This window comes from Podarcis pityusensis (genome assembly GCF_964106645.2).
Source record: "Podarcis pityusensis genome assembly, chromosome: 1".
In the NCBI taxonomy this organism is placed as follows: Eukaryota; Metazoa; Chordata; class Lepidosauria; order Squamata; family Lacertidae; genus Podarcis; species Podarcis pityusensis.
The window spans coordinates 9175214-9201945 of record NC_138028.1 but is presented as its reverse complement, the minus strand read 5'-3'; the positions used below and the strand labels follow the sequence as shown (position 1 = coordinate 9201945).

The following is a 26732-nucleotide window of genomic DNA, read 5'->3' as shown; positions in this document are numbered from 1 at the left end:
GCTCTCCACTAACCTGCTCTTCCATACATAATTTAAATTCCTCACACATAGAAAGCTAGTGTGCCAGGGGGTGCTGAAGCTAGAGTCCTTCCTGAGGTACTGGTTTTCAATGAGCAGGGGGGAAATTGTACAGCGAAGTATCAGATCATGTGAGTCAGGGACAGAGAACTTGCAGTCTTCCAGAAGGCTGTAGCTCAGTGGCAGGTATTCCCAGGTAGGGCTGAGAATGTCCTCTGCCTGAAGACCTCAGTCTGCAGACAATGTGGGCCTAGCAGGTCCAACGGTCTGACTCGGTACAAGGAAGCTCCCTATTTTTCCAAATGTTGTATAGAGAGTCAACAACCAATTTGCCCAAGTTTGCAGGGAGTCTGGCCTTTCCTTCTTCTTTGGCGATCACTCGTAGCCGAGTAAGATTGTCTTCCATAAACAGTTTTAACAGTGAGTCCATAAGTGACTGTGGAGGCCAATTCTGGATCCACATGTCCTTCCACAGTGGGGATATTGGTTCCCAGGTGGGAGTTGTTCACGGTGAGGGTTTGTCAAGTGTGCCTTCCTCTTAGCATGTTTCTCCCCTTTGTCCTGAGTTTGAGCGTCTTCAAAGCCCATCTTTGGCAAAGGCTGTTCTCCAACTGGAGCGCTCGCAGGCCAGTGTTTCCCAGTTGTGGGTGTTTATACTACATTTTGTTAGATTTGCCTTGAGAGAGTCTTTAAACCTCTTTTGTGGACCACCAGCATTACGCTTTCCATTTTTAAATTGGGAATAGAGCAGTTGCTTTGGAAGACGCTAATCAGGCATCCGCAAGACATGACCAGTCCAACGAAGTTGACGTTGAAGGATTGTTGCTTCGACATGGGTGATATTTGCTTCTTCCAGTACACTGGCATTACTTTGCCTGTCTTCCCAAGTGATGTGGAAAAATTTCAGCAGCCTGATGAAGACCAACAGCCCGAGTCAGGACGTCACCAGCATTTGGGCATCAGCACTGGTGACCACACACTTGAGGTGGTAGGCGATTCTGCCTTCCTGGGTTCCACCACAACCAGCAGCCTCATCCCTTTGCACCCCCAAAATTGGCTCTGGGAACCCCCAAAGCAGCACGCAGGAGGAAGAGAAGGGGGAATAATCTCACCAGGCAAGTCAAAATGCTTATTCCAGAGGGACAGTCAGAAAAGCATGATGTTGAATTCCTCTCTGCGTTCCACATTTTAATATTGCATTTGGTCATTTATATTCTATGAGCTGCTCAAAGAACATGTGTCGATAGTCCACCATACAAATCGAGCAAATTCTTGAATAAATAAAGCTACTCAGTGAGCAGGACACCTCAGACTGGAAGTTCCTTAGAGGACGGAGCTTCTATTATTCCCTTTATTCTGTAAAAATGACACATACGTTACTAGTGCTGTGGAAATTTGTGACATGAAATATCAAGCATGCTGCTGGGATTTTAATTTATTTTTTATTTTAAGAAAAAGAACAGCATGGAACACAATGGAAGTGTCTTCTGTATATAGGGATTGAGAAGCTGGAAGGTGTGCAGAGGAGGGCGACCAAGATAATCAAGGGTCTGGAAACCAAGCCTTATGAGGAACGGTTGAAGGAGCTGAGTATGTTTAGCCCGGAAAAGAGGAGACTGAGAGGAGATGTGATAGCCATCTTCAAATATCTCAAGGGCTGTCACATGGAAGATAGAGCAAGCTTGTTTTCTCTTGCTCCAGAGGGTAGAACTCGAACCCATGGCTTCAAGTTATGAGAAAGGAGATTCCAGCTAAAGATCAAGAAAAACTTTCTGACGGTAAGAGCTGTTCAACAGTGGAATGGTCTCCCTTGGGAGGTGGTGGACTCTCCTTCCTTGGAGGTTTTTAAGCAGAGGTTGGGTGACCATCTGTCATGGATGCTTTAGCTGAGATTCCTGCATTGCAGGGGGTTGGACTAGATGACCATGGGTCCCTTCCAACTCTACAATTCCATGATTCCCAGAATGTAAAAGGTCTTTACAACTTGGGACTAGTTTCTCTAAGAGGTAGCCTTAAGACACGTTCCCCCTCGTCTGTTTCAACCGGTGGAATTGGCACTACGAGAGGTGCCACATAATACCCATTCCACAGTTACTCGGTTGTTGAGTGCAGCACTGCCTAGACTTTGGAACTCCCTGCCTCATGATCAAGAGGTGCCTTCACTGTACTCTTTGTGGCACCTGCTGAAAACATTCCTGCTCAGACAAGCCCACCCAGATGCTTAGGAAGTTGGCGTAATTTTAATCTGTGTTTCCGTATTTTAACTTTGGTACGCTTTAAAGCACAGCTGCTGTTTTTCCTTGATGTTATTGTTTTATCCTCTTTGAGGGGTTTAAAAATTTTATTTTACAATCAAGCGGTGCAAAGGTTTTAAGAAATGAATAAAACAAAAATTCTGCAAGTGCTGGGCCCCTTTGTCTTTCATAGATGACACTTCTCCAGCTGCGTAGAAAAAGAAGAAGAAAATGTATCTCTCTCTGCAATGCATCAAGAGAAATCTCCCTCCTTTGCAGTCAACCACAATGAATGTGGACGTTGCGTAGTCTTGGCTGGGACCAGGTGCATTTCATGTTACTGTGCGACATCTCTGTGTAATCACATGGGTGTTAACCACGTCTCCGAGTGCTACATCCTGCCTGACCGGGCCAGTTAGCTGACACTTCTTACTCACAACTCACAAAGGGGGAGATTTGTGCTTGTTCAGATATTCAGTGTACAGTGGTACCTCGGGTTAAGTACTTAATTCATTCCAGAGGTCCGTACTTAACCTGAAGCACCACTTTAGCTAATGGGGCTAAATGCTGCTGCCGCGCCACCGGAGCACGATTTCTGTTCTTATCCTGAAGCAAAGTTCTTAACCTGAAGCACTATTTCTGGAGTCTGTAACGTGAGGCGTACGTAACCCGAGGTACCACTGTAACTTGGATGGACACAGCAGAGGGCCAACTTTTAAATGAGCAAATCTTATGCAGAATGGGGTGGGTCACTGAGAAATGCAAAAAAAGGGGGGTGAACCCTATATCTAAGCTCTACTACTCTACCCATAGCCCCTATAGACTTTGTCCATGCATTTAAAGCACGTGTCGTTTCCCAAGAATTCTGGGAACAACTGTAGTTTGTTAAGGGTGCTGGGAAGTAAGCTACTGTTCCTCGCCATGTGCTTTAAATGTGTTGATTTGATACACTGCCTGATCATAGGAAAAATCTTCATGTCTGTTTACAAAAAAAAATTAAAGCAATAAAATTATTGGTAAAAGCAGTTTAACACAAGGCAATATTGGGTTAAGGCAATATTACAGACAGAACCACCCCAAGTTGCCCAGGACTTTATAGATGAATGATAACACATTGAACTTGACCCTGTTTAGAGCTCAAGTTTCTGAAGCACATGACATGGTGTCATTAAGTTGCATCTTTCATCCATCATCAAGCAGTTTCTGCAAGCAAGCTGCTCATGTGTTGTTGCTGACCTTGAAAGCCCTAAACAGCTTTGGCCCAGTATACCTGAGGGAGCGTTTCCACCCCCATCATTCAGCCCAGACACTGAGGTCCTCCTCTGAGGGCCTTCTGATGGTTCCCTCATTGCGAGATGTGAGGTTACAGGGAACCAGGCAGAGGGCCTTCTCGGTGGTGGCGCCCGCCCTGTGGAATGCCCTCCCACCAGATGTCAAGGAAGTAAACAACCATCTGACTTTTAGAAGACATCTGAAGGCAGCCCTGTTTAGTGAAGTTTTTAATGTTTGATGTTTTATTGTGTTATTAATAGTCTGTTGGGAGCCGCCCAGAGTGGCTGGGGAAACCCAATCAGATGGGCGGGGTATAAATCATCATCATCATCATCATCACCATCATGATGTCCCAGGCAGGACTCATGGAGTGCATTGCAGGGTGCGAAAAGTGACTCTGCCTGCACAGGTGCCAGATTCTTAGCAAAGGGTGAGGGTTGCATGATGTAGAACTATTCCAATCACAAGGTGTTTGCACAAGGCCAGGACCAAGGCATTTTGCTGCCCGAGGCAAAGGACAAGATGGCAGGTTCCCCAATTCCACATACAAAAGCAGTTGAAATTCGCTTCGAAACGAGGAAACGAACAGCACAGCACACCTGAGGGCAGGAGGACAGGCCAGGCTCCATGTTACATATAGCTGTGATCTCTCCACACCCCTGGGCGATATCTGTCTTTTCAACATTGTGATATATCACGATACACTGATATATCACAATGTCGGAAATAAGGATGGACCTCGTGATTTTTGCCGGCACCTGTACTTGTGATTCAGTTAACAGAGGCTGCAGGAATCAAGAGGAGCAATGACTGGCTTCACGCCCCCCCCCCGCATTGTGTTGTTTGCATAACACACACACACATCACGATTTGCGATGCAATGCCAGATTTAAAATTACGAAACTGATATTACGATATGGACTTCAAAGATTTGGGCGATATATGGATGTATCTCCCAGCCTTACCCCTTATCATCTGCTGCCCAGGGCAGCTGTCTCCCTCTGAATATAGAAGAGTAGCCCAGCAGGATCAGGCCAAATGAACTACCAACAGTCCAGCTGTTTTCATAGTGGCCAACCAAGTGCCCGCAGGACGGCCGCCAGCAGAGCTAGAGCACAAAAGTGCTTTCCCTTCCTGCAATTCCCTGCCGCTGGTATTCAGATTCATCCTGCCTCCTCTTATGAGCCCCGTTCAGGGTGGGACCGGATTGTGAGCTTTAAACAAAACCCTGCTGTGTACGCCAAGTTGATCCAGATACATGACTCAAGGATGTTTTTCTGCCAAAAGGGAACGCAAGGATACCAGGATAAACAACCAGAACAGAAACAAAGCTACAAAGCTGTTTTAGGGCTGCCATATTTCAAAAAGTGAAAATCCAGAAACAAAAGTTGTTGATGGTTTGCCCAAAGTTTTTGAGCTATTTTTCTGGAAATTGGCAAAAAAACCCCGACAACCAACACATAGGATATGGGCTGCCATATGCCTGGGTTTTCCTGGACATTTCAAGCGATATTAGAAAATTCCTCCCAGACGCCACTTTTGAAGGACGAATCCTGGTGATGTCCAGGAAATTGCAGACATATGGCAGCCGTACTTTATTTGCTAGCAACTTGTGAGAGCAAGGGTCTTCTTTCCCTGATAAACAGAAACTCTGGGAATGAGGAATGGAAACTGGAGGGAAATAAACCTTAATTCATACAGGCAGGGGATGGGGTAGACTCTCACTCACACATGCCAAAGACCCAGGCTAGGGATCCTGTAACAAGCAAAAATGGTCAATTGTGACACTCCTGCCACAGTGGACGTAGAAGATAGGCATCATAGTTAGTTGCCATTGGCAGCCTGATAAAGGTTAACATTGAGAACAAGGGAGTGAGTGAAGATCAGGAACAAGGAGAAGGAATCCAATCAACCTTACACAATAGTTGAAGTGGGAATCAGAGGCCGTAACAAGGGGGGAAGTGGCCTGCTCAGAATCATGCCAGGTGGGCGCAGAGCCCAGGAGACCCCCAGGGAGCAGCCCCTAGGGGTGGGAGGTAGGGGCGGAGGAAGGGGGTGCGGTGGGGGCGGGCTGCCCCGAGTGTCACAACTAAGGGGGGTGACAAAATACCAGGCAGCACTCACTGCAGGGCCTGCAGCACACTCGAGCCATTTGTCTCTCCTGGGAGTGACGCGGTGGCTTGGGTGCCCGCAGGCTCCGCGCTGCCCCAAACCGTCTGCCCGCCACCTCCCCCTCAGCTGTAAGGCGGCTGAGTGGGAGAAGGCAGGCAGACTTGGAGGTCCTCGCGGAGCGTTGTGCCCTGGCTTGCCCCGCCCCTGGGTGCAGGGCACGCGCACCACCCCAGGCGCCCAATCGCTGGTGGTAGGAGACCAGCAGCACCTCCTATTCGCCGTAAGACCACTGTAGACGCAGCATGGCAGGGGCTGTCAAGGAGACAGGCAGTGTGTCACAACTGTCACTGCAGCTGCAGCAACAGCAGCAGAAGAAGAAGTGGGCGATGCATTCCTTCGAGCCCAGGCCTGCTCTTCCTGTGGATCCTGCCGCCTGAGGCGGCCACCTCACCTTGCCTCATGGGTGGGCCAGCCCCACCTAAAAGCTCAGCACATGGAAGGTTCTTAAAAAAGGAGATTTACAAACCACCTTGTTCTGCCATGGCGGCACAGATGGTGTTTCATCCTTTGCAGTTGGGAATGCCAGGAAGAGAGGCCTTGATGCAGAGATGCAAGGCGTTCTATTCCCCCGCCCCAAAGGATGGATCTAGAAAACATTTCTTTGTGTGTATTATGCAAAAAAAAGGGGGGGGGGGACTTCACATCAAATTGGCTGTTTCAATTTATAGAAGCGATAAAATCTGTTTTTAGCATTCTTTGTCAACAACACCCATTGTGAGAACAATACCAAAGAAAAACGTTTCCAGCTCATATTGTATCTGGCCTAGATTTTGTCGACTCTGGAAATTCCCCAGCTTATCCAAATATTCCCATTTGTCGCAGAGATGGCCCTTCTTCCGAAATCACTGCTCTATTTGGCACAGGTCTCCTTCGGCGGAAGACACAGGCAGTTGCTAGTTCATCTTTCTAACTTCCCTTTAAAGTGAATACACAAAAGTGGAATGCAGGAAGTATGTTATATAAGTTCCCCTACAGAAACCATGGACAATCACAAGGCAAAGTAATCCTGGGTGTTTCCCTTCCGTCATAAGGTATTGTAGAAAGGGGTGCACAAATGTCTTTGTATAAGCATTACGGAAAGAAAATAAGTATTTGAAATATGCAGAGCAGGTGTAGCAGCTAGAACAGGCAAATGGTTGTGCAAGAGATTCCTGGTTTAAATTTCAGTTCAGCTGGGAGCTTGTAAGGTAGCCCTCACCAAATCACACAACTTCAGACAGCACACAGAGCGTTCCACCTTTAATGGGAAGGTAATGTTTGGTCTACCATACAGAGCCATTATAATATAAAGCACTTAGTAAACTTGTTGTGTTATTATTAGGACATTCCTGATAAAGAAACAAGGAAATAGCATCCAACCCGGGACACTTGTGGTTTCTCCTAGCGCTGCAGTTAAAGGCTGACGTTTCATCAGGGTAATTCCTTGATGAAGCCACTCTGTAGCTGAATTCTTCCCTTTAAACTTATTGTCCTAGCAAAGGCCATGACAAGCCATAGTACTGATTTTAAAAAAAGAATATGGAACATCCATCCATAATATAAGCCCAACACCCATGATGTAAGAGAGAGAAGTTACCAGAGACACCAACAAACTCGAATCCAGCTTGATTTCACATTAAACCTCTGAATCACCACAACAATTTATAGTGATTTTGTCTAACTCCTTTTTTCCTGATTTTTATTCTTATTTTTATTATTTCGGTGGTCAATACAGTGGACGCTCGCGTTGCGAACATGATCCGTGGGGGAGGCACGTTCGCAGCCCGCAGCGCTGCGTTTGTGCATGCGTGGGTTGCAATTCGGCACTTCTGCACATGCGCAAAGCACGATTTAGCGCTTCCGTGCATGCGTGACCGCCAAAACCCGGAAGTAACCCGTTCCAGTACTTCCAGGTTTTGGCGTGTCCTTAACACGAAAATGCGCAACCTGAAGTGTCTGTAACCCGAGTTATGACTGTACATAGAGGACCACTTTCTGTCTTGCAAAGCTATTGTTGTCACTCCAAGGAAACCGAACCATTTCTGCCCAGGTATATCTGCTTGCTTGTGTGAACAAAGGTTTCAGAGAGCGATCTCTTGGGTGTCTATATAAGGGGCAGCCTTAAAGATACTGAGCGATGTCTTCCACCTGAGGTGGAAATATCCCATCCTGTCACCAGTCTTGAAGTTCCAGTTGTCAGACCAGCTGAGCTTTTATACATAGAAGAGTTATTTCCTTTGCCTCGTGCGGTAATATTTCTTGAGCCAGGCCTGGGCGGACACCACAATATTAAGACATCTCAAGGCACATACATTATTTGCCTTTGACCATGGATGCAGAGTAGATCAGGATTAAATTCTCCACTCTTCCATGGAGCTCGCTGGGTACCCTGGGCCAGTCACTTCTACTGAGTCTAACCTTCCTCATAGGGCTTTTGTCAGGATTAAATGAGGAAGGGGAGAACCACGTACACCACTTTGAGCTCATTGAGGGGTAGATGGAATAGAAATGCAATAAATAATAGCAGCTGTCGATAGCATTCTCCTCCATGATTTGACCCAATTCTCCTCTGAAGCCATCTAAGTTGGGGGCAATGACAAACCTAGACAGCATCTTAAAAAGCAGAGACATCACCTTGCCAACAAAGGTCCGTATAGTTAAAGCTATGGTTTTCCCAGTAGTGATGTATGGAATTGAGAGCTGGACCATAAAGAAGGCTGATCGCTGAAGAATTGATGCTTTTGAATTATGGTGCTGGAGGAGACTCTTGAGAGTCCAATGGACTGCAGGAAGATCAAACCTATCCATTCTGATGGAAATCAGCCCTGAGTGCTCACTGGAAGGACAGGTCCTGAAGCTGAGGCTCCAATACTTTGGCCACCTCATGAGAAGAGAAGACTCCCTGGAAAAGACCCTGATGTTGGGAAAGGTGGAGGGCACAAGGAGAAGGGGACAGCAGAGGATGAGATGGTTGGACAGTGTTCTTGAAGCTACTAACATGAGTCTGACCAAACTGCGGGAGGCCGTGGAAGACAGGAGTGCCTGGCGTGCTCTGGTCCATGGGGTCATGAAGAGTCGGACACGACTAAACGACTAAACAACAACAACGAAGTTGGGGGCCCATCACTGACTCCTGTGGCAGGGAGTTCCACAGTTCCACTGTGTGCTGTGCTCCAACTTTGTGCCCCCACACAAATGTCTGTCAATGTCAGAGGTGGGGTTATTGTTTTGGTTCAATCATTTACTTGTGCTTTATCTTGTATTTTGTTCTGTGAAACACCCTGCTTCATCTCTTGATGAAGGGCGGTTATATAAATTTAATAAATTTAATCATAATAAAAATAAATACACATGCCCACCTCCACACATAGGGGCCAGAGTGGGAAGAATCCTGCCTTTGGAGAAGGCGCTGTCCAGGTTTAGGCCTCATCCGTTCCAAGTGACTTCCTCCCCCCTCACCACGCACTTTCTTTCTGCCGGAGATTGCTCTCGAGCGCAGCCGACTGAAGCACCGCACAAAGCTGCCTCCGCTATAAATAGCTGTGTGGTAAATAGTGCAAGAAGCTAATGACCGACCGGAAAAATTAAGAGCCGAGAAATGGAAAGATCTCAGAACCCTGTGAGGCGCGAGAAACACCCACACGCGTCTGCAGTGTGGGTTTCTCAACGGGCCACAGGGGCGCTTTGCTGGGCGGAGCTCAGTTCCTGTGGAAAACAGTTGCTGAGCACCCTGAGGTGCCAGATTCAGAAGCACAAAGTCAGTGAAACAACCCCAAATGGCTCCTTCATCATCTACTGACTTCTAAATGCCCCACTTTTCAACACCGGTTTCTTAAAAAAACAAAACACCATGAAAACACCATGAAAACACCATCTAGCAACAGTGTGGTCAACTGGTTAGAGTGTTGGCCTAGGACCCAGGAGACCAGGGTTCGAATCCCGACCATGAAGCTCACTGGGTGAGCTTGGAGTCAGTCACCGTCTATTAGCCTAATCTACCTCGCAGGGTTGTTGTGAGGGTGAAATGGGGAGGAGGAGAAAACCATGTACACCACCTTGAGCTCCTTGGAAGATAAAGGTGGTATATAAATATAAATAAAGAAACAAATAATGGTGTCACGTGCCTGATAGGTTGGGTTGCCCCCGCAGCCTGTACCTTCTGTGGTGAGGGCAGAGAGCACACTGGCGAAGAAGCACCCAGCAGGATTGAACTCACGAGGGGAGATTTCAATCCTGCATTCTGCAGGCATGTGCTTCAAACAGAGGAGTGGCCTCTGTCAAGGAGGACACCTGACTATCCTTTTTTATTTTTTGACACCTGGTTTACAGTCAGATGGGTGGGGAACAACAACAACAACAACATGAAATGGTGTCTGGACTACAACACCTCAGACTGAGGGCTGCTCACATGTCTGAATGCTGCTCTGCACCAGTGGGCTGGGAGAATTCCCTGCACGAAGAAGACTAGCATATCAAGAAGAAGAAGAGAAGAAGAGTTTGGATTTGATATCCTGCTTTATCACTACCCGAAGGAGTCTCAAAGCGGCTAACATTCTCCTTTCCCTTCCTCCCCCACAACAAACACTCTGTGAGGTGAGTGGGGCTGAGAGACTTCAGAGAAGTGTGACTGGCCCAAGGTCACCCAGCAGCTGCCTGTGGAAGAGCGGGGAAGCAAACCTGGTTCACCAGATTACGAGTCCACCGCTCTTAACCACTACACCACACTGGCAGGAGAAGGTGAGAGCAAGCGAAATTCATAAAGAATTCCTCTTCCAAGGACTCTGTTGCTCTTCCCACTCAGAAAAATCAGGCCGAAGAGGCCTTGGCAGCTGCATCGTGACTCGCAGAGGGGAAGCAGAAGAATGACAGAATTGTAGAGTTGACCACGAGGATGACCTAGTCCAACCCACTACAATGCAGGAATCTTTTTGTCCAATGTGGGACTCGAATCCAGAACCCTGAAACTGAGATTCCCATGCTCTCCTGACTGAGCTATCACAGGAGATGTATAAAGGATGTGATCCAGTGGTGAGGGATAGGCCAGAGGCCAGAGGAGAGGGAAGCCTTTGGGGACCAAGCGAGGATTTAGTCATTAACTGCTATCTGTTTGGCCTCATTGCTTAGAACAGCAGGGCTATGCAATACCTGGTTTTCAACTTCGTGATATATCACCAGTTAAGCATTGCGATATACCGGTATATCACAATGTCTGAAATAAGGACGGAGCTCTGTGGAGGCATCGGCTGGCTTCGCGGTTTCCCCCACATTGTGATTTCTGCATAGCACACAGACACACATGCATCATGTGGCCAGGTCAAAAATTATGGACTTTGAACCGGTTTTGGACGATATTATCAATATATCGCTGAGCCCAAAGGCACGGAATATTGCATTCCAATAAGGTCCCATGCTTTGTCCTGGACAAACATTGGACCCTGCTCTGGTCTGTGTGCAGACTGTTCCACGTGGCTAATCGTTCGAATTCTGCCCTCTCCCAACTGCTGGGAAAGATTAGGTGCATGAGAGAGAGCGATGGCTCCTAAGGACAGCTCAGGTGACTGCCAGGCCCGTGAGGCTTAGTTAGGAGGCCGCCTCAGGTGGCAGGCTGGAGACAGGCAGAAGGGATGGCATGTCCAGAGCCAGCAGTTGTGTAGTGGTTAAGAGAAGTGGACTCGTAATCTAGTGAACCGGGTTCGATTCCCCGCTCCTCCACATGCAGCTGCTGGGTGACCTTGGGCCAGTCACACTTCTCTGACGTCTCTCAGCCTTACTCACCTCACAGAGTGTTTGTTGTGGAGGAGGAAGGGAAAGGAGATTGTTAGCCGTTTTGAGACTCCTTAAGGGGAGTGAAAAGGAACGCGGGTGGCGCTGTGGGTTAAACCACAGAGCCTAGGACTTGCCGATCAGAAGGTCGGCGGTTTGAATCCCCACAACAAGGTGAGCTCCCGTTGCTCGGTCCCTGCTCCTGCCAACCTAGCAGTTCAAAAGCATGTCAAAGTGCAAATAGATAAATAGATACCGCTCCGGCAGGAAGGTAAACGGCATTTCTGTGCGCTGCTCTGGTTCTCCAGAAGTGGCCACATGACCCAGAAGCTGTACACTGGCTCCCTCGGCCAATAAAGCAAGATGAGCGCCGCAATCCCAGAGTTGTCCGCGACTGAACCTAATGGTCAGGGGTCCCTTTACCCTTTAAAGGGGAGTGAAAGGTGGGATATCAAGTCCAACCTCCTCCTCCTCCTCCTCCTCCTCCTTCTTCAACCTTCATTGCACCCAGGCCACCTCCAGTAACTTCAGGCAGTGTCTGTGGGGTGTGACAGGAGGACGTCCGACAAAGAAGAGGCGGGGCACCATTTTCTGTTTCGCAGCATCTTGAGCCTGGGTGGCTGACCAGCATGAAAGACCAGGTGAAGCATAGGAGATCTGCTGCAAGGAGAGAGTTTTCTGACCACTGCTACTCAAATCCCGAACTCAGAAACTCGCGTCAAAATTTAAAGTGTGCAAGAAGATAAAGTCCCTACCAGAGAAGAATGGCTGATCGAGTTGACAGATGATGCCCAAATGGCTAAAATGACCGGAAGAATCAGAAATCAGGAAGACCGAAATTTCAATAAGGAATGGGGAAAATTTATAATTTATCTTAAAAACCATTGTAAACAGTTAAAATCGTTAGTAGGGTTGGAATATCACTTGTAGTTTAATGGTGAATTTTGGACACAATGGAGAGGTAAAAAAAATTGGATCTTCATAAAAGTTGCAGGAGGAAATGATTAACGACAGGACCCACAAAGGGGAAGAGGGAAGGCCAAGAGATTCCTTGGAATCTTGTTTTAATGTTGCATGTTGGATATGTGACTGTCAAATTTTAATCTGAAAAACCAAATAATATTTTTTTAAGCGTGCAACGCAGCCCAAGCGCACTTTGCTCTGCACCTGCCGCACACGAAAACCTCTGCCAAAATATGTCAAAACAGCTGTGCTCATCTGACATGCCCCTCTGGCACCAAGGCAAGAGGTTGCGATGTAATTACAGCAGCCGTGGAGCCCTTATTACAGATGTCTGCTTCCCTACTGCTGCTTTGGTTTTGTTTTGGAAAGAAAGCAGAGGATCTGGGTCGAAGGCTTGAGAGACTGATTAAGTCCTTGTGGTTGTGCCTCGTGGAATTTCCAGTGGGTTGTGTCTGGGAGAGGACAGGTGACTGGAGACGATGGAGCCCTTCCCAAGGAGAGCCAGGCTTGATGCAACATCTCCTCCTGCTTCTTTGGGGGGGGGGGGTGGCTATCAAATGAAAGGCATGTGCAACATCAGAACTACCTGTTCCTCAGAAAAGCCCACTCCCTGCATTTTTGCATGAGTCACGGACCTGGCAAGGCCTCAGTTCTGGAAGGGAGCAAGGCTAAAGTAGAAGGAGCTTGCTTTATACAGCCAGGCCATTGGCTGTCAATTAGCTACCAGGCTAGGTTTAAAGTACTGGTATTGGTGTATGAAGACAGCTTGAGACAAAGATATCTAAGAGATCACCACATCCCCTACATTCCTAATCGATCGCTGCATCGATCCGCATACCAGCTTATCCAGAGCTATCTTCCTAATGCTGTCAGAACTGGAGCTTTAATGTGGCACCCTTTGGAACTCCCTGCCACTGCAAATCAGCCAGGCACCTGCTCTTTTCGGTGCCGCTTAAAGGCGTTCGTCTTCTAAGGAGCCTTTGAAAATCATTATCTCAGCTGGAGTCTATACTGGATTTGAATTGGTTTTAGGCACATGCTTAAAACTACTTTTTATATTTATAACTGTTCTCAAATTTGTTTTTTTATATATGCAATTGTTTTTATATATGCAACAGTTTCTTAACTTTTTTTTGGCATATATTTATTTATAACATAACGGAGTATAGCAGCATAGGGCAAATGGAATAAAAGTAGAAAGGGATATCTGGCGCTAAACATGTAAGGGCAGATTTCCACACCAAAAGCAAACACAATAAAATCATATCATAAGGTTCCAAGAAAGGCAAATGGGTTTACATTACTCTGTATCTTATTAATCTGGTAAACAACAACAACAACAACAACAACAACAATTTATTACTTATATCATGCCCCTCTGGCCAGGCCTCCCCAGCCACTCTGGGCAGCTTCCAAAAGGATATTAAAAACATCAAACATTAAAAACTTCCCTAAACAGGGCTGTCTTCAGATGTCTTCTAAAAGTCAGATACTGTAGTTGTTTATTTCCTTGACATCTGGTGGGAGGGCGTTCCACAGGGTGGGCACCACTACCGAGAAGGCCCTTTGCCTGGTTCCCTGCAACCTCACTTCTCGCAGGGAGGGAACCGCCGGAAGGCCCTCGGAGGTGGACCTCAGTGTCCAGGCTAAATGATGGGGGTGGATATGTTCCTTCAGATATACTGGGCCGAGGCCATTTAGGGCTTTAAAGGTCAGCACCAACACTTTGAATTCTGCTTGGAAATGTACTGGGAGCCAATATAGGTCTTTCAGGACCAATGTTATATGGTCTAAGCAGCTACTCCCAGTCACCCGTCTAGCTGCCGCATTCTGAATTAATTATAGTTAATCTCTCCATTAAAACATCATCTTGTCTACCCTCTCTGGTTCTTATTATATACGTAAGCTCAACCATGCATACTATGCCCCAGATTTAAAACATCCATTCTCTTGTGGATGATTTTCCCATCCCCCTGCCTACAATTTTGACAAATAATAATTATGTCAGCAGTTAAGAGATGTTGCGTTAATGTCTTCTATTGGTACAGATTCTTTAACATATCCAAATAGTAAAATTAGAGGATTTTACTATTACATGGATAAAGTCCAGCCAGTTATAACTTCAGTCTCCATATACATAGAAAGACAGATGACAGATAAATAACTAGCCAGCTAGATAAAGCAGCTGTTTTCAAGGTTTTGTATATGTAACTGTTTTGTATATGTTATTCTATTGCAAATAGTTTTGGGAAGTGACTCAGAAATATTGGTACTGTACTGTAATGTCTACCTGACTCAGCCTTGTTTGCAATGATGGGTAGTGGCTCTGCAAGATTTCAAACAGGAGACATTTCAGGCCCCACCTGAAGATGCCAGGGCCTGAACATGGCACCTTCTGCGTCCCCAACACATGTCCTTCTGCTGAGCTATGGCCGTGCCAAGGGGCTTTGGGGAGTGGGGTTTGGTGGGGATTAGGCAGGGATTGGCGAGCAAAACAAGCAGGGGTATGCGTCCCTGGATAAGGCAAATTCACACTAAAATGTTGGCGAATTTTCGTGAGGACATACACATGCGCATATTTGCAAATGGGGAAATGAGAAGAGCTGAAGTCAAGAATGGGAATATGAGGAGCTCACCTCCTGGCAAATAGAGGGGGAAGAAATGGAGGCAGGGAGAGATTTTACTTTCTTGGGCTCCATGATCACTGCAGATGGTGACAGCAGCCACGAAATTCAAAGACGCCTGCTTCTTGGGAGAAAAGCAATGACAAACCTAAACAGCATCTTAAAAAGCAGAGACATCACCTTGCCAACAAAGGTCCGTATAATAAAAGCTATGGTTTTCCCAGTAGTGATGTATGGAAGTGAGAGCTGGACCATAAAGAAGGCTGATCGCCGAAGAATTGATGCTTTTGAGTTATGGTGCTGGAGGAGACTCTTGAGAGTCCCATGGACTTCAAGAAGATCAAACCTATCCATTCTGAAGGAAATCAGCCCTGAGTGCTCACTGGAAGGACAGATCCTGAAGCTGAGGCTCCAATACTTTGGCCACCTCATGAGAAGAGAAGACTCCCTGGAAAAGACCCTGATATTGGGAAAGATGGAGGGCACAAGAAGAAGGGGACGACAGAGGATGAGATGGTGGGACAGTGTTCTTGAAGCTACCAGCATGAGTTTGACCAAACTGCGGGAGGCAGTGGAAGACAGGAGTGCCTGGTGTGCCCTGGTCCATGGGGTCACAAAGAGTCGGACACGACTAAATGACTAAACAACAACAAACCTGTCCCTGACCCTAGTGACGCACACGCACTTGCTATGCCCCATGCCAGGCACATATCCAACTGCCATGTGAAGCGATGTCATGCATGTGCCAACATATGCACACTGAGCTCCGCCATGCAAGGGCCAATCCAGAAGCTGCAGTGCTGCAACACTGCCAGAATAAGAATAGCAGTGAGGCTTGGATCGCTTCCAGGCAACCTGATTATTGTGCGTTGACCTTGATTTAGTTGCAGAGAGGTTATATACAATGTCGCCTAGATAAATTTCCACCCCACACTTTCCAGTGTGTTCCCCCGTCATGAACCTTACTGCAAAAAAGTTCAGCGGGTGGGTGGGGAAGAGAACGGGTTTGTCCTGCCTCAGTACCAAATTTGCTTTAATTGGGCGACCCGAATTTGCCTGCATGTGATTGAATCCCACCCACACAAAAAAAGATCAGAAATGAAACCACCGAACTCGGTCCGTGATGCAACATTAAGAACGAAAGCCGTTCCTCTTAAGATCCCACTCTTGCTACAGAACCAGCCAATCGACATCTCCCCATGGAGCGTGGCTCTCTCTATGGGTCATGTGTGGGCAAAACCTCATTTGTTAAGCTGAAATGAATACGTTCAAACAAACTCCACCCACATTGCCTAATGGACACAGAGGCTCAGAGGGAGGCCAAGAGTTTTGTTTACCTTTGTCTAATACCTGCCACAAGAAGCAAGATCACAAGTGGAACTTCAGGTGGCCTAACAAAAACCACAGGCTCTCCTTCTCTGAAGCAGCTAAGGCAGATTCACGGGAGGCAAAACCCCAGGACTACCCACCCTGAAACAACTCAATAAATGTGTTCCTATCTCCCTGGCCTGCAGGATTGCCATGAAAAGAGGAAGCCGCTGAACATTAGCCTCCTTTTCAAAGGCTTGATCAAGGCATAGCGTTCTATCCTCGCAATATTCATCTGAGTACAGGAGAAATTTGATTAAGTTCGCATTTAAAGGTGAACCTAACAAACTCACACTTCCCCAAATCAAGATGTGAACTGAAGGACAGTCATCCTTCAGAATTTCACACTGTTCTAAATTTCATAAGGCAGCTCTTAAAGCAACCTGTCTGTGTGTGAAAGTTATTGGCATCCGTCTGTGTTCGAAATCTATTGTTTAATGGTTCACTCTTTCCTTTCTGTGCAGGACCCATAGCGACATTTCCTTTAAGGACAAAGGCTCAGAAAGAATCTATAAGTACGAGCACAATGCACTGCCTGGCTAGATCACACAAATTCCACTAAGCCCAGTGTACTGTTTCCAGTGATGGACAGCCAGAATGCTTTGGCAGCTCACAGGGCAGGAAGGACGGTTACAGCCACCCTGTTGTCATCCACAAGTACTTGATACTTCACCTTTGAACGTGAAGATCCAATTTAGTTTCATGGTGAAGAGCAGGGATCTGCAAACTTTTTCAGCAGGGGGCCGGTCCACTGTCCCTCAGACCCTGTGGGGGCCGGACTATAGTTTGGGGGGGAAATATGAACGAATTCCTATGCCCCACAAATAACCCAGAGATGCGTTTTAAATAAAAGGACACATTCTACTCATGTAAAAACATGCTGATTCCCGAACCCTCCGCAGGCCGGATTTAGAAGGCAATTTAGAAGGCAATTGAGCCTTCAGTAAATCTGTCTTCCAGGAGAATGTCTAATCCATGGGTAGGCAAACTAAGGCCCAGGGGCCGGATCCGGCCCAATCGCCTTCTAAGTCCAACCCCCTGAAATGAAGGAACGTTCAAAGCTGACTCCTTCTCACTCCCGTTGCTGCTTGTTTGCTAGGAGAGGACTGTTTGGACACAGTGAAGAGGCTCAGCAGCCGCCTGAAAGCCTCAGGAACAGTGGTGAAGCCATAGTTTATCCGTTATCTCTGAATTGGGTCAATGGCATTATGGTGTATTGTATATTATTGGATGCGGGGAGGACTGCTGTGTGGTCCAGCCCCCTCAGGAATATCTCAGCCGCCTTCCCTGTAGGCTCAGTGGTCATTTGAAGAATTCAGCAGGGAACACATAGCCTTGTTAGTTTCTGTTGCACGGGCACAGTCCACAGGCCTGTGAAATAAGCTATGAAATGTAGAAAATAACTAACATCGCAAAGGATGAGGTATTCGTTTGTCTTCCGTCAGCAGTGGAGCTGCCTGCAAGCAAGGGATGTTTAAGTGCCAGTGGAAATGATGGAGGAAGAGGATGAAGGAGTCAGCCCTGGCAGAAGACTTGGGAGATTATAAGAAAACCAGGGCAAGGAATTCTCTCGCTGAGATTCCTGCACTGCAGAGGGTTGGACTAGATGACCCTCGCGGTCCCTTCCAACTCTATCTATGGAATGGGGAACCTGTGGACCTCCAGCTATTGTTGGAGCACAACTCCCATCATCTCTGACTGCCAGCTACATTGGCAGGAGCTGATGGGTGTAGAGGGTCCAATGAGATTTGGGGGGGGGGTCCCCCCAGATTCCCCCTTGAGATAAGGGACAAGTCTGCCCAGCTCTCATTTCAGTGCAAACCTAGTTCTGAATTAACGCTTCCCAAGACAAACCGAAACGCAGGTACATTTCAAACTTCCTCTGAATTTTGCAATGTGGTTTTCCAAAAAAACCAAGCCTTCAAAAACCATATATATGTGGGGAAAGGGTAGATTTTAAAAAAAATAAAATGCATATGTTCATGGAAAGCAACATGCAAAAGTGCATTGTTAAGGGAAATTGCTGGCAAAAAAAATATTTACATCAGGCAAAATGCACACACAAAATGTCTTCCTTAGGAGGAATGCACACAAATTCACACTAGTGAATTTCTGCGAGGGTTTTCAAATCACAAGCTGATGCAAACTGAACATAAGATTTGTGGGAAATGATGAAATGGAATTAATAGGCTTATCCACCACTAAGCAAGTCTGATTTAAAGGCAGCAGCAAATCTCCGACAAGGAAGCTCTGACAAGGTAGCTGAGGCCTGCTTCTTTGAGTGTGTGTTTTCCTGACACATTCAGCACTACAGCAACCGGATGAAAGGGGGTACAAGGAACTTGTACCTTTAATAATTCTGTAGGAGAAGGGCTGTCTGCTTGTTCAACGTGCCTTCACCCCATGTGGCAACGGGGATTGCCAGCTTAGAGGTCGTCCCCCCCCCCCCCCGGCCAATACATTTGAAGTGTAAGGTTTTCAATAGCTGGCATCTTTCCTGAGAAATTTCCAAATACCCCCATGTCTTCTGATGCGGGAAATCAATAGGCACACATTTCTTGTCGATGCCTGAATGACCGCGAGGTGCAAACACTCTCTCTAGCCTTCTCATTAGATGTGCAAGATAGTTGGCAAAAAAAAAAGTCGCCTTCGCGCAGCAAATCTTCCACCTTTTGCAAATGTGCAAGATTTTGAACTGCACAGGATAAAAGATAAAATAGATCATGCCTGGCCACTCACAGGACCCAGCTAATCATTCTGAAAAGTTTTAAGGCTGCGATTCCACACACACTTACCTACCTAGCAGCAAGATCCCATAGAAACAAGGAGATTTATTGCTGAATAAACCCGTGTTGAATTGTGCTTTCGGTGACTCTCAAACTTACTGTTTTCTCTTCTCCCTCCCTTCCCACCCCCCCTCAAATGAGCCCCATTTGTTTTAGCCATTAAAATGCAGGGATTTCAATGAAAATGGAATTCTGATTGAAAAACCCATTCATCTGATTCATTTCTCTTCCAATTTCTTTTCATTAATATGTAGCTCATAGACTTGGATGCACCTTTATTCAAAAAGAAGGCTGCGGATCCTGTTGAGAAGCAATCAGACGCATCTCTTTCCTGGAGAAATAAACATTGGCTTACCCAGAAAAAAATATATATATTACAAGAATGGTAGGCACCACCTTTGGGTATTTTGAGCACCAGCCCCAAAATAGGGCTGGGTGAAATGTCAGATACCAGGTGCACCCGAAAAACACCAGACGCTGGGATTGGTTAAGGAGCAAAGGAAGGATTTCCGAAAACACATAATTAACTGATGGAACGCCTTGTCACAAGGTGCAGCGATAGCCATTAGGTGAGATGGCTTTGGAAAAAACAGACAAAAGTCCTGGGGCAACAGGGTTCTGCCTTCTTTTTGGTGAGGATGGCGAAAGGTGCTATTGATTCGTGTATTTGAAACATTTCCTACGTGCTCTTCGTTGCACAGCAATTTCAGAGCAGGTTACAACTCAAACACTCTCAAATTCGCAACGCAGGTGCTAAAATCAGCAGCAGCTCATCTAACAACAACGATACTGGCATCAGATGTTACTGAAAGACAGGTGCCCAAGACTTAAAAGAGCAGGTGCCACAGGGTCTGCTCTGCTAGGTCACAGAGGGTAGGGAGTTCTAAAGCTGGGGTGCCACCACTGAGAAGGCCGCCTCTCATGTTGCCATTTAGCAGACCACAGCCAAAGATGGTGTAATCCAAAGGAAAAACTCACTGGCATAGCCCAGTACACTAACCAGTGGGGGCTGCTGCCCATTGGGACTCATAGGGACCTCCACTGGTTCAAAACTCACACTGTATGGGCTTTTGTAAGTCAGTATGGATGGTACTTGCATGTTCAAAGAGGATGAGCCTCCAAATGCCACATGATCGGAGGACAGAATAACACAGGAAGTTGCCTCAGGCCATCTCAGGCCAATAGTCCATCTCAATCTCCAGGGCTTCAAGCAGGAACCTTTCCCAGCCTGACGTGGAGATGCTGGAATTGAACTTGGGGATTTTTGCATGCACAACAAACAATCTACCACTGAGATACGGACATTCCCTGGTAGATGCCCATCGTCTGAATACCAAGCTTGTTTTCTCAAGCTCTGGAGGGTAGGACTTCAGCCAATGGCTTCAAGTTACAAGGAAGGAGATTCCAACTGAACATCAGAAAAAACTTTATGGCTGTAAGAGCTGTTCAGCAGTGGAACGAACTCCCTAGGGAGGTGGGCGACTCTCCTTCCTTGGGGGTTTTCGAGGAGAAGTTGGGTGGCCATCTGTCATGGATGCTTCAGCTGAGATTCCTGCATTGCAGAGGGTTGGACTAGCTGGCCCTCAGGGTCCCTTCCAATTCTATGATTCCTGGAACCTCATGGTGAAGGTTGGGTAAGAAATGTAATAATCAATAGCAATGTCCATCATCGTATGATGGCCGAGGGAGATCTTTGGTCAGGCCCAGCAAGATAATTCATTTGTTCTTTTAAATTCCTATGTGTCAGGCTTCTAACTACCCTGGTAACCAGTTTTTTTGCGCGCATACACACCTGAAAAAGCCTTGATTCCACCCCCCAAACTATCAAGTACCCCAAAGCAGGGAAGAGAGTCCTTGAGCATACACATGTGCATAGGGGAACGAATGGCTCTCCAGATGTTTCTAGCTCCAGTTTCCATTATCCCTAGCCAGCACGGCCAATGGCCAGGGAGAAGGGGAGATTTAGTAGTCCTGCCACATCTGGAGGGCCACAGGTTGCCCCAGCCCTGGTAGACAACATCACACATCACATCAAAAATGGGCACAGGTGCCAAGCTCCCTTAGAAGCCAAACAGCCCCAGGAGAAGCTCAGTGACTCACCCAGCCTTCGAAGCTGTCTGAGGACCCGGTGCCATGCAGGAGGTCGTGGAAGTACACGGTGCAATTGGCCACAAAGTCATCGTAGCCAATGGGGGTGCCGTGGAAGACGGCCAGTTCCAGCTGCCGCCCGTCGTTGACCGGGGCGCAGAACTCCTCATTGTAGGTCGGCGTGTTGGTCTTCTGCTTGGTGCTGGTCTGACCCACCCTCACCTGGTCCACGCTCAGGGTGATGTAGGGGTCCAGGAGCTGCTGCCCCTTCTTGAAGAGCGTGTGCCTGAGGGACCAGCGGGTGGGCTGTAGCCCCACGGCCTCCCCGATGCGCACCTTCATGTAGCCGTTGAACTTCATGGCTCCGGATGGGGGAGAAACAGAGGGATGCGTCCTCTTCGGAGAAGTAAGGTGCTGTCCTACTGAGTCTGTGGTAGCCAGGAGAGTAGCTTGGCAGTCCTCAGGGGACAGGGCAGCCTGTGGTGGCAGCTCCTGGTCTCTGGACCATGCTGTCGAGGGCACCGACCAAAACCCAGCCCTTTGCCCCCCTGCCTTCCCTTTCCAGGAAGGAAGGAGACGAACCAAGTTGCTGAATCACTTCTCTTCTTCACAGCGGAGAGGAGCTAATTCCTTCACCTCCTTTGGGAGATAACAGAGCATGGAAACACACACAGAGAGAGAGAGAGAGAGAGAGAGAGAGAGAGAGAGAGAAGCAAAGCAGCTTTCCAGAGCTCTGCTGTCTGGTGTCAAACACCCCGGCGCTCCCGGCTGCGTGCACATCAGCCACCGAACACCCTTAGCTGTTCTTGGTTCTCACAGACAAACCGCTTCAGTTTCTCCCCCCTCCCTTTAGTTCAGGAAGAAACTGCAGCAGAGTGAGAAGGGGGGGGGACCTCTCTTTCCCCCCTTTTCCTGAGCCGCTCACCCAAACCACAAGCCACAAATCCACAGATAAGAAAGAGCAGGCTTTCAGTTCGGCAGAATCTTCCTCTCTCTCTGCTCAGGATTTGCTTCCTTCCTTCTCCTGCCCGGGTGGTTTGAGAAGAGCGTCTCCTCCTCCTCCTTCTCCAGAGAGACACAGAGAGAGAACAACCCAACACAAGTGGTTGTTGAGCAAGGGAAACACCTGAGAGATGTGACTAGCCCACGAGAAGGGAAGGCCAAGGGGTGGGGCTTCCAGCTAGCCTTGCAAGGACTTGTCCCGGCGGTGGCGGCTGCTGTGTGTAGCTCTAACCTGTTCTTCAGAACTACAGCTGTCATTTTATCACAAGCACACACTCTCCAAACCCCGTAGTGCAAAGAGCTCTCTTTCTCGCCCCCTCCTGGCTCTTTTGCTGGGAAAGGTCTTTGGCCAATTCCTGCACCTTCAGATTCCTCCAGGAAGGCGTGTCTCCAAAGCACTTATTTGAATCTCTGTCGGCAACTTCGCTCTCTCCCTCTTTCTCGGAGGAGGAGCCACAGCTGGAATATCCACTTCTTCTTCTTCTTCTTCTTCACATCCCCCAGCAAAATTAACATCTTGTCTCAGAGGACAGGAGCAGCCAGAAAAGAAGGGTGAAATTTCGCCTCCTCTCAACTTCTTTGCATCTCAACCCACATGGAGGCGCATCTTGCTTTGCATTTTTAAAAAATAAAATAAAATTGCTTTCTTTATTCCCCTCCCCACCTTTTTAAAAGCATATTTTTATTGGGTTTTATAAATTTACAAAGCTGAACATGAAAACAATAAGTAAGGCATCATAACAAATAAGAAACATCCCATATTCATTCCTATTCAAGTCAGTTAAAAATTAAATTTTGTTTCATTATGCAGCTTGGAGTTATCAGGAGGGTGGAGTTTGGTTTGTCCATCGTAGTGGAACACACCATCAACCTGTCGCAGCGATGCTAATTTGATGTTTGTATGTCGATGTTATGATAGCCATATCTGTTGTCGAATGGATGATAACTGGTCTGTCCCGTGGTTGTCATTAACAGATGAAATAAAGGGTCACCAAATGGTAAATAAATATCTAGTTTCTCTTTGCTTTGCCCCCTCTTCCTTTTTAGATTCCGTTTGCAAAATTCATTTGTTTTAACTGTGTTAACTGGGGGCAGGGTTACTACTACAACAACAACAACAACAACAACAATTTATTTTTTATAGCCTGTCCATCTGGCTGGGTTTCCCCAGCCACTATGGGTGGCTCCCAACAAAATATTAAAAACACAATAAAACACCAAACATTAAAAGCTTCCCTAAACAGGGCTGCCTTTAGATGTCTTCTAAAAGTCAGAGAGTTGTTTATTTCCTTGACATCTGATGGGAGGGCGTTCCACAGGACGGGCGCCACTACAGAGAAGGCCCTCTGCCTGCTTCCCTGTAACTTTGCTTCTCACAGCAAGGGAACTGCCAGAAGGCCCTTGGCGCTGGACCTCAGTGTCCGGGCTGAACAATGGGGGTGGAGACGCTCCTTCAGGTCATTGCTACTGCTTGTTACTATGGTATGATTTGTGTGTGTGTGTGTGTGTGTGTGTGTGTTTATATTCCAAATTCAGGTGATCATTGGATGAAGGACAGTATTTAAATTTAATAAATAAAATTTAATAAATAAATGCATCTTCATATTAGATTGCTGCACACCAGCCTAATCTCCAAACGGCGCAAAATTCCAGCGGTTTGAGGCGCTTACCCAAGGTTCGAGTATTCTTTTGGGAATGAGGCATAGTGGAGGCTGTGGTGTCTTTGTGATATATGGTTTATTTATATAGATATACAACCTGAGCCGGCGATGGAGAGGTTCACCCATGAGGGTCTTGTTTCTCCCAGAGCTGCAGCCTTAGGTTCAAGCAGAGATCTAGCATGCCTGGCCCCAACTCTGCTTGCTATTATGATTCTAGGCCACATCACTGCCACTTTATAGAGTTGAAAGCCTCACACAGAGCCCCTTTCCTTTGTTCTCCTTAATGGCCCATCACCCAGGCTATCGCTTCAACAGGAAGTTAGCCTGGCTTAAATTGTAATGCTTTTTGCAACCCTTCTGGCATTGCAGAGGGTTGAACTAGATAGTGCTTGGAATCCCTTCCAACTCTACAGTTATATGATTCTAGGATTCCTGGGACTTCATGGTGAAGGTTGGGTGATTTGGAAAGAAGATAAAGTCCCTACCAGAAAATAATGGCAGATTAAGTTGATGGATTATGCCGAAATGGCAAAAATGACCGGAAGAATCGGAAATCAGGAAGACCAAAATTTTAATAAGGAATGGGGGAAATTTATAATTTATCTTCAAAACCATCGTAAACAGCTAAAATCTTTAGTAGCATTGGAATATGACTTGTAGTTTAATGGTGACTTTTGGACACAATGGAGATGTAAAAGATCTAGATCATCATAAAAGATGCAGGAGGAAATGATTACTAATAGGACCCACAAAGGGGAGGAGGGGAGGCCAAGAGATTCCTGGGAATCTTATTTTTATGTTGTATGTTGGATATGTGATTGTAAAATTCTGATCTGAAAAATCAAATTATTATTATTATTATTTTAAAAAAAGAAAGTTGGGTAAGAAATGTAATGAACAATAGCAATGTCCACCATTCCCCCCTCCCAATAATTTTATTTTAAGTTTTAATAGCAGACAGGTAAGGGGGAAGGGGGTAGAAATAAAATAAAGATCATCTTAAAGATAACAATAAGTTGTCACACAATCGCCCACAGGATACAGCTATGCGGTCTACTGAGTCAACAGCAAAACATACCAAGTTTTAAAAGGACGTGTGGTCTATGATTGTAGTCACACACCCATCATGTCATGTCATAAGACTTGGTTCGGCTGGCAGATCGTTTGGGCTGTGTTTAGTGTATTTCGTAAGAATGGGACAGGGTTTTGTTTGCCAGCTGTTCAGAGTTTTAACAGCAGATTGATAAACAAGGGGTCAGAAAGGTGTCACGACATTTTGCATTCATCATCATCATTTTTTATTTGTATGCCGCCTTTCCACAGTTAAAAAAAACAATGCTCAAGGCGGCTTACAGCATAACAAGATTGACATAATTACAAAAGTCATAAACAATAAATAAAGGTAAAGGTAAAGGGACCCCTGACCACTAGGTCCAGTCGTGACCGACTCTGGGGTTGCGGCGCTCATCTCGCTTTACTGACCAAGGGAGCCGGCATACAGCTTCCGGGTCATGTGGCCAGCATGACTAAGCCGCTTCTGGTGAACCAGAGCAGCGCACGAAAACGCCGTTTACCTTCCCGCCGGAGCGGTACCCATTTATCTACTTGCACTTTGACGTGCTTTCGAACTGCTAGGTTGGCAGGAGCAGGGACTGAGCAACGGGAGCTCACCCCGTTGCGGGGATTCGAACTGCCAACCTTCTGATCGGCAAGTCCTAGGCTCTGTGGTTTAACTCACAGCGCCACCCGTGTCCCTAAACAATAAATAAACCACATCCAAAAAAAAAAAAAAAAAAAAAAAATACACAACCAAATGGGAAACAATTTCCACATAAATCAAAATCTGAAACTAAGAATACAGCATTAATATCACACTTTAAAATGACATAGGTAAAAAATAACAGCAATTTAAACAAAAAATGAAAACAAAACAAAATGGAGCCCTCTCTGCCCAGCGGAGGCAGCAGTCCTTTATAGAGCCCATCAGGCCCCGCTCTGGGCCAGGTGGTGAGTGGCAGGATTGGGGCTCTCAGGCGCTGAGCAGGTGAGCCCCAGGATTAATCAACCCCAGAAACCTCCCATTGAATGGCTGTGAGCACTGAGACTGGGAAAACTCCCTGGAGAGGTATTGCTGGCCAGAACACACCGCAACAGATGTCTAGGTTGTATCTCCACTGCCAGACACAATATCTCAAGTGGGGAGTGCTCTTGTGCTCAGGTCCTGCACGTGGGCTCAGAGTTGGAAGGGACCTGAGGGTCATCTAGTCCAACCCTCTGCGATGCAGGAATCTCAGCTAAAACATCCATGGCAGATGGCCACCCAAGCTCTGCTTAAAAACCTCCAAGGAAGGAGAGTCCACCACCTCCCGAGGGAGACCATTCCACTGCTGAACAGCCCTTACGGTCAGAAAGTTCTTCCTGATGTTTAGTCAGAATCTCCTTTCTTGTAACTTGAATCCATGGTTCGAGTCTTACCCTCTGGAGAAGGAGAAAACAAGCTTGCTACATCTGCCATGGGAGAGTCTGTTAGATATCTGAAGATGGCTTTCATATCTCCTTTTAGTCTCCTCTTTACTAGGCTAAAAGGGATGTGGGTGGTGCTGTGGGTTAAACCACAGAGCCTAGGGCTTGCCGATCAGAAGGTCGGCGGTTCGAATCCCTGTGACGGTGTGAGCTCCCGTTGCTCGGTCCCTGCTCCTGCCCATCTAGCAGTTCGAAAGCACGTCAGAGTGCAAGTACCGTATTTTTTGCACCATAACACTCACTTTTTCCCTCCTAGAAAGTAAGGGGAAATGTCTGTGC

At 46.8% G+C, this 26732-nt stretch overlaps 1 protein-coding gene across 4 annotated transcripts in view; it reads right to left on the bottom strand.

Annotated features, from left to right (window-relative positions):
• Window positions 1–22737, bottom strand: part of PRKCH (protein kinase C eta) — a 113383-nt gene extending 90646 nt beyond the window's left edge. For all 4 annotated transcript variants that reach the window (XR_013978029.1, XR_013978030.1, XR_013978031.1 and 1 more), the window contains exon 1: window positions 21280–22737. Coding sequence is in view for 1 of the 4 variants with exons in the window: in XM_080974713.1 (XP_080830839.1) it covers window positions 21280–21627 (348 nt within the window). In the remaining 3 variants the exon portion in view is untranslated. The remainder of the gene's footprint in view (window positions 1–21279) is intronic.
• Between the last annotated feature and the right edge of the window lie 3995 nt (window positions 22738–26732).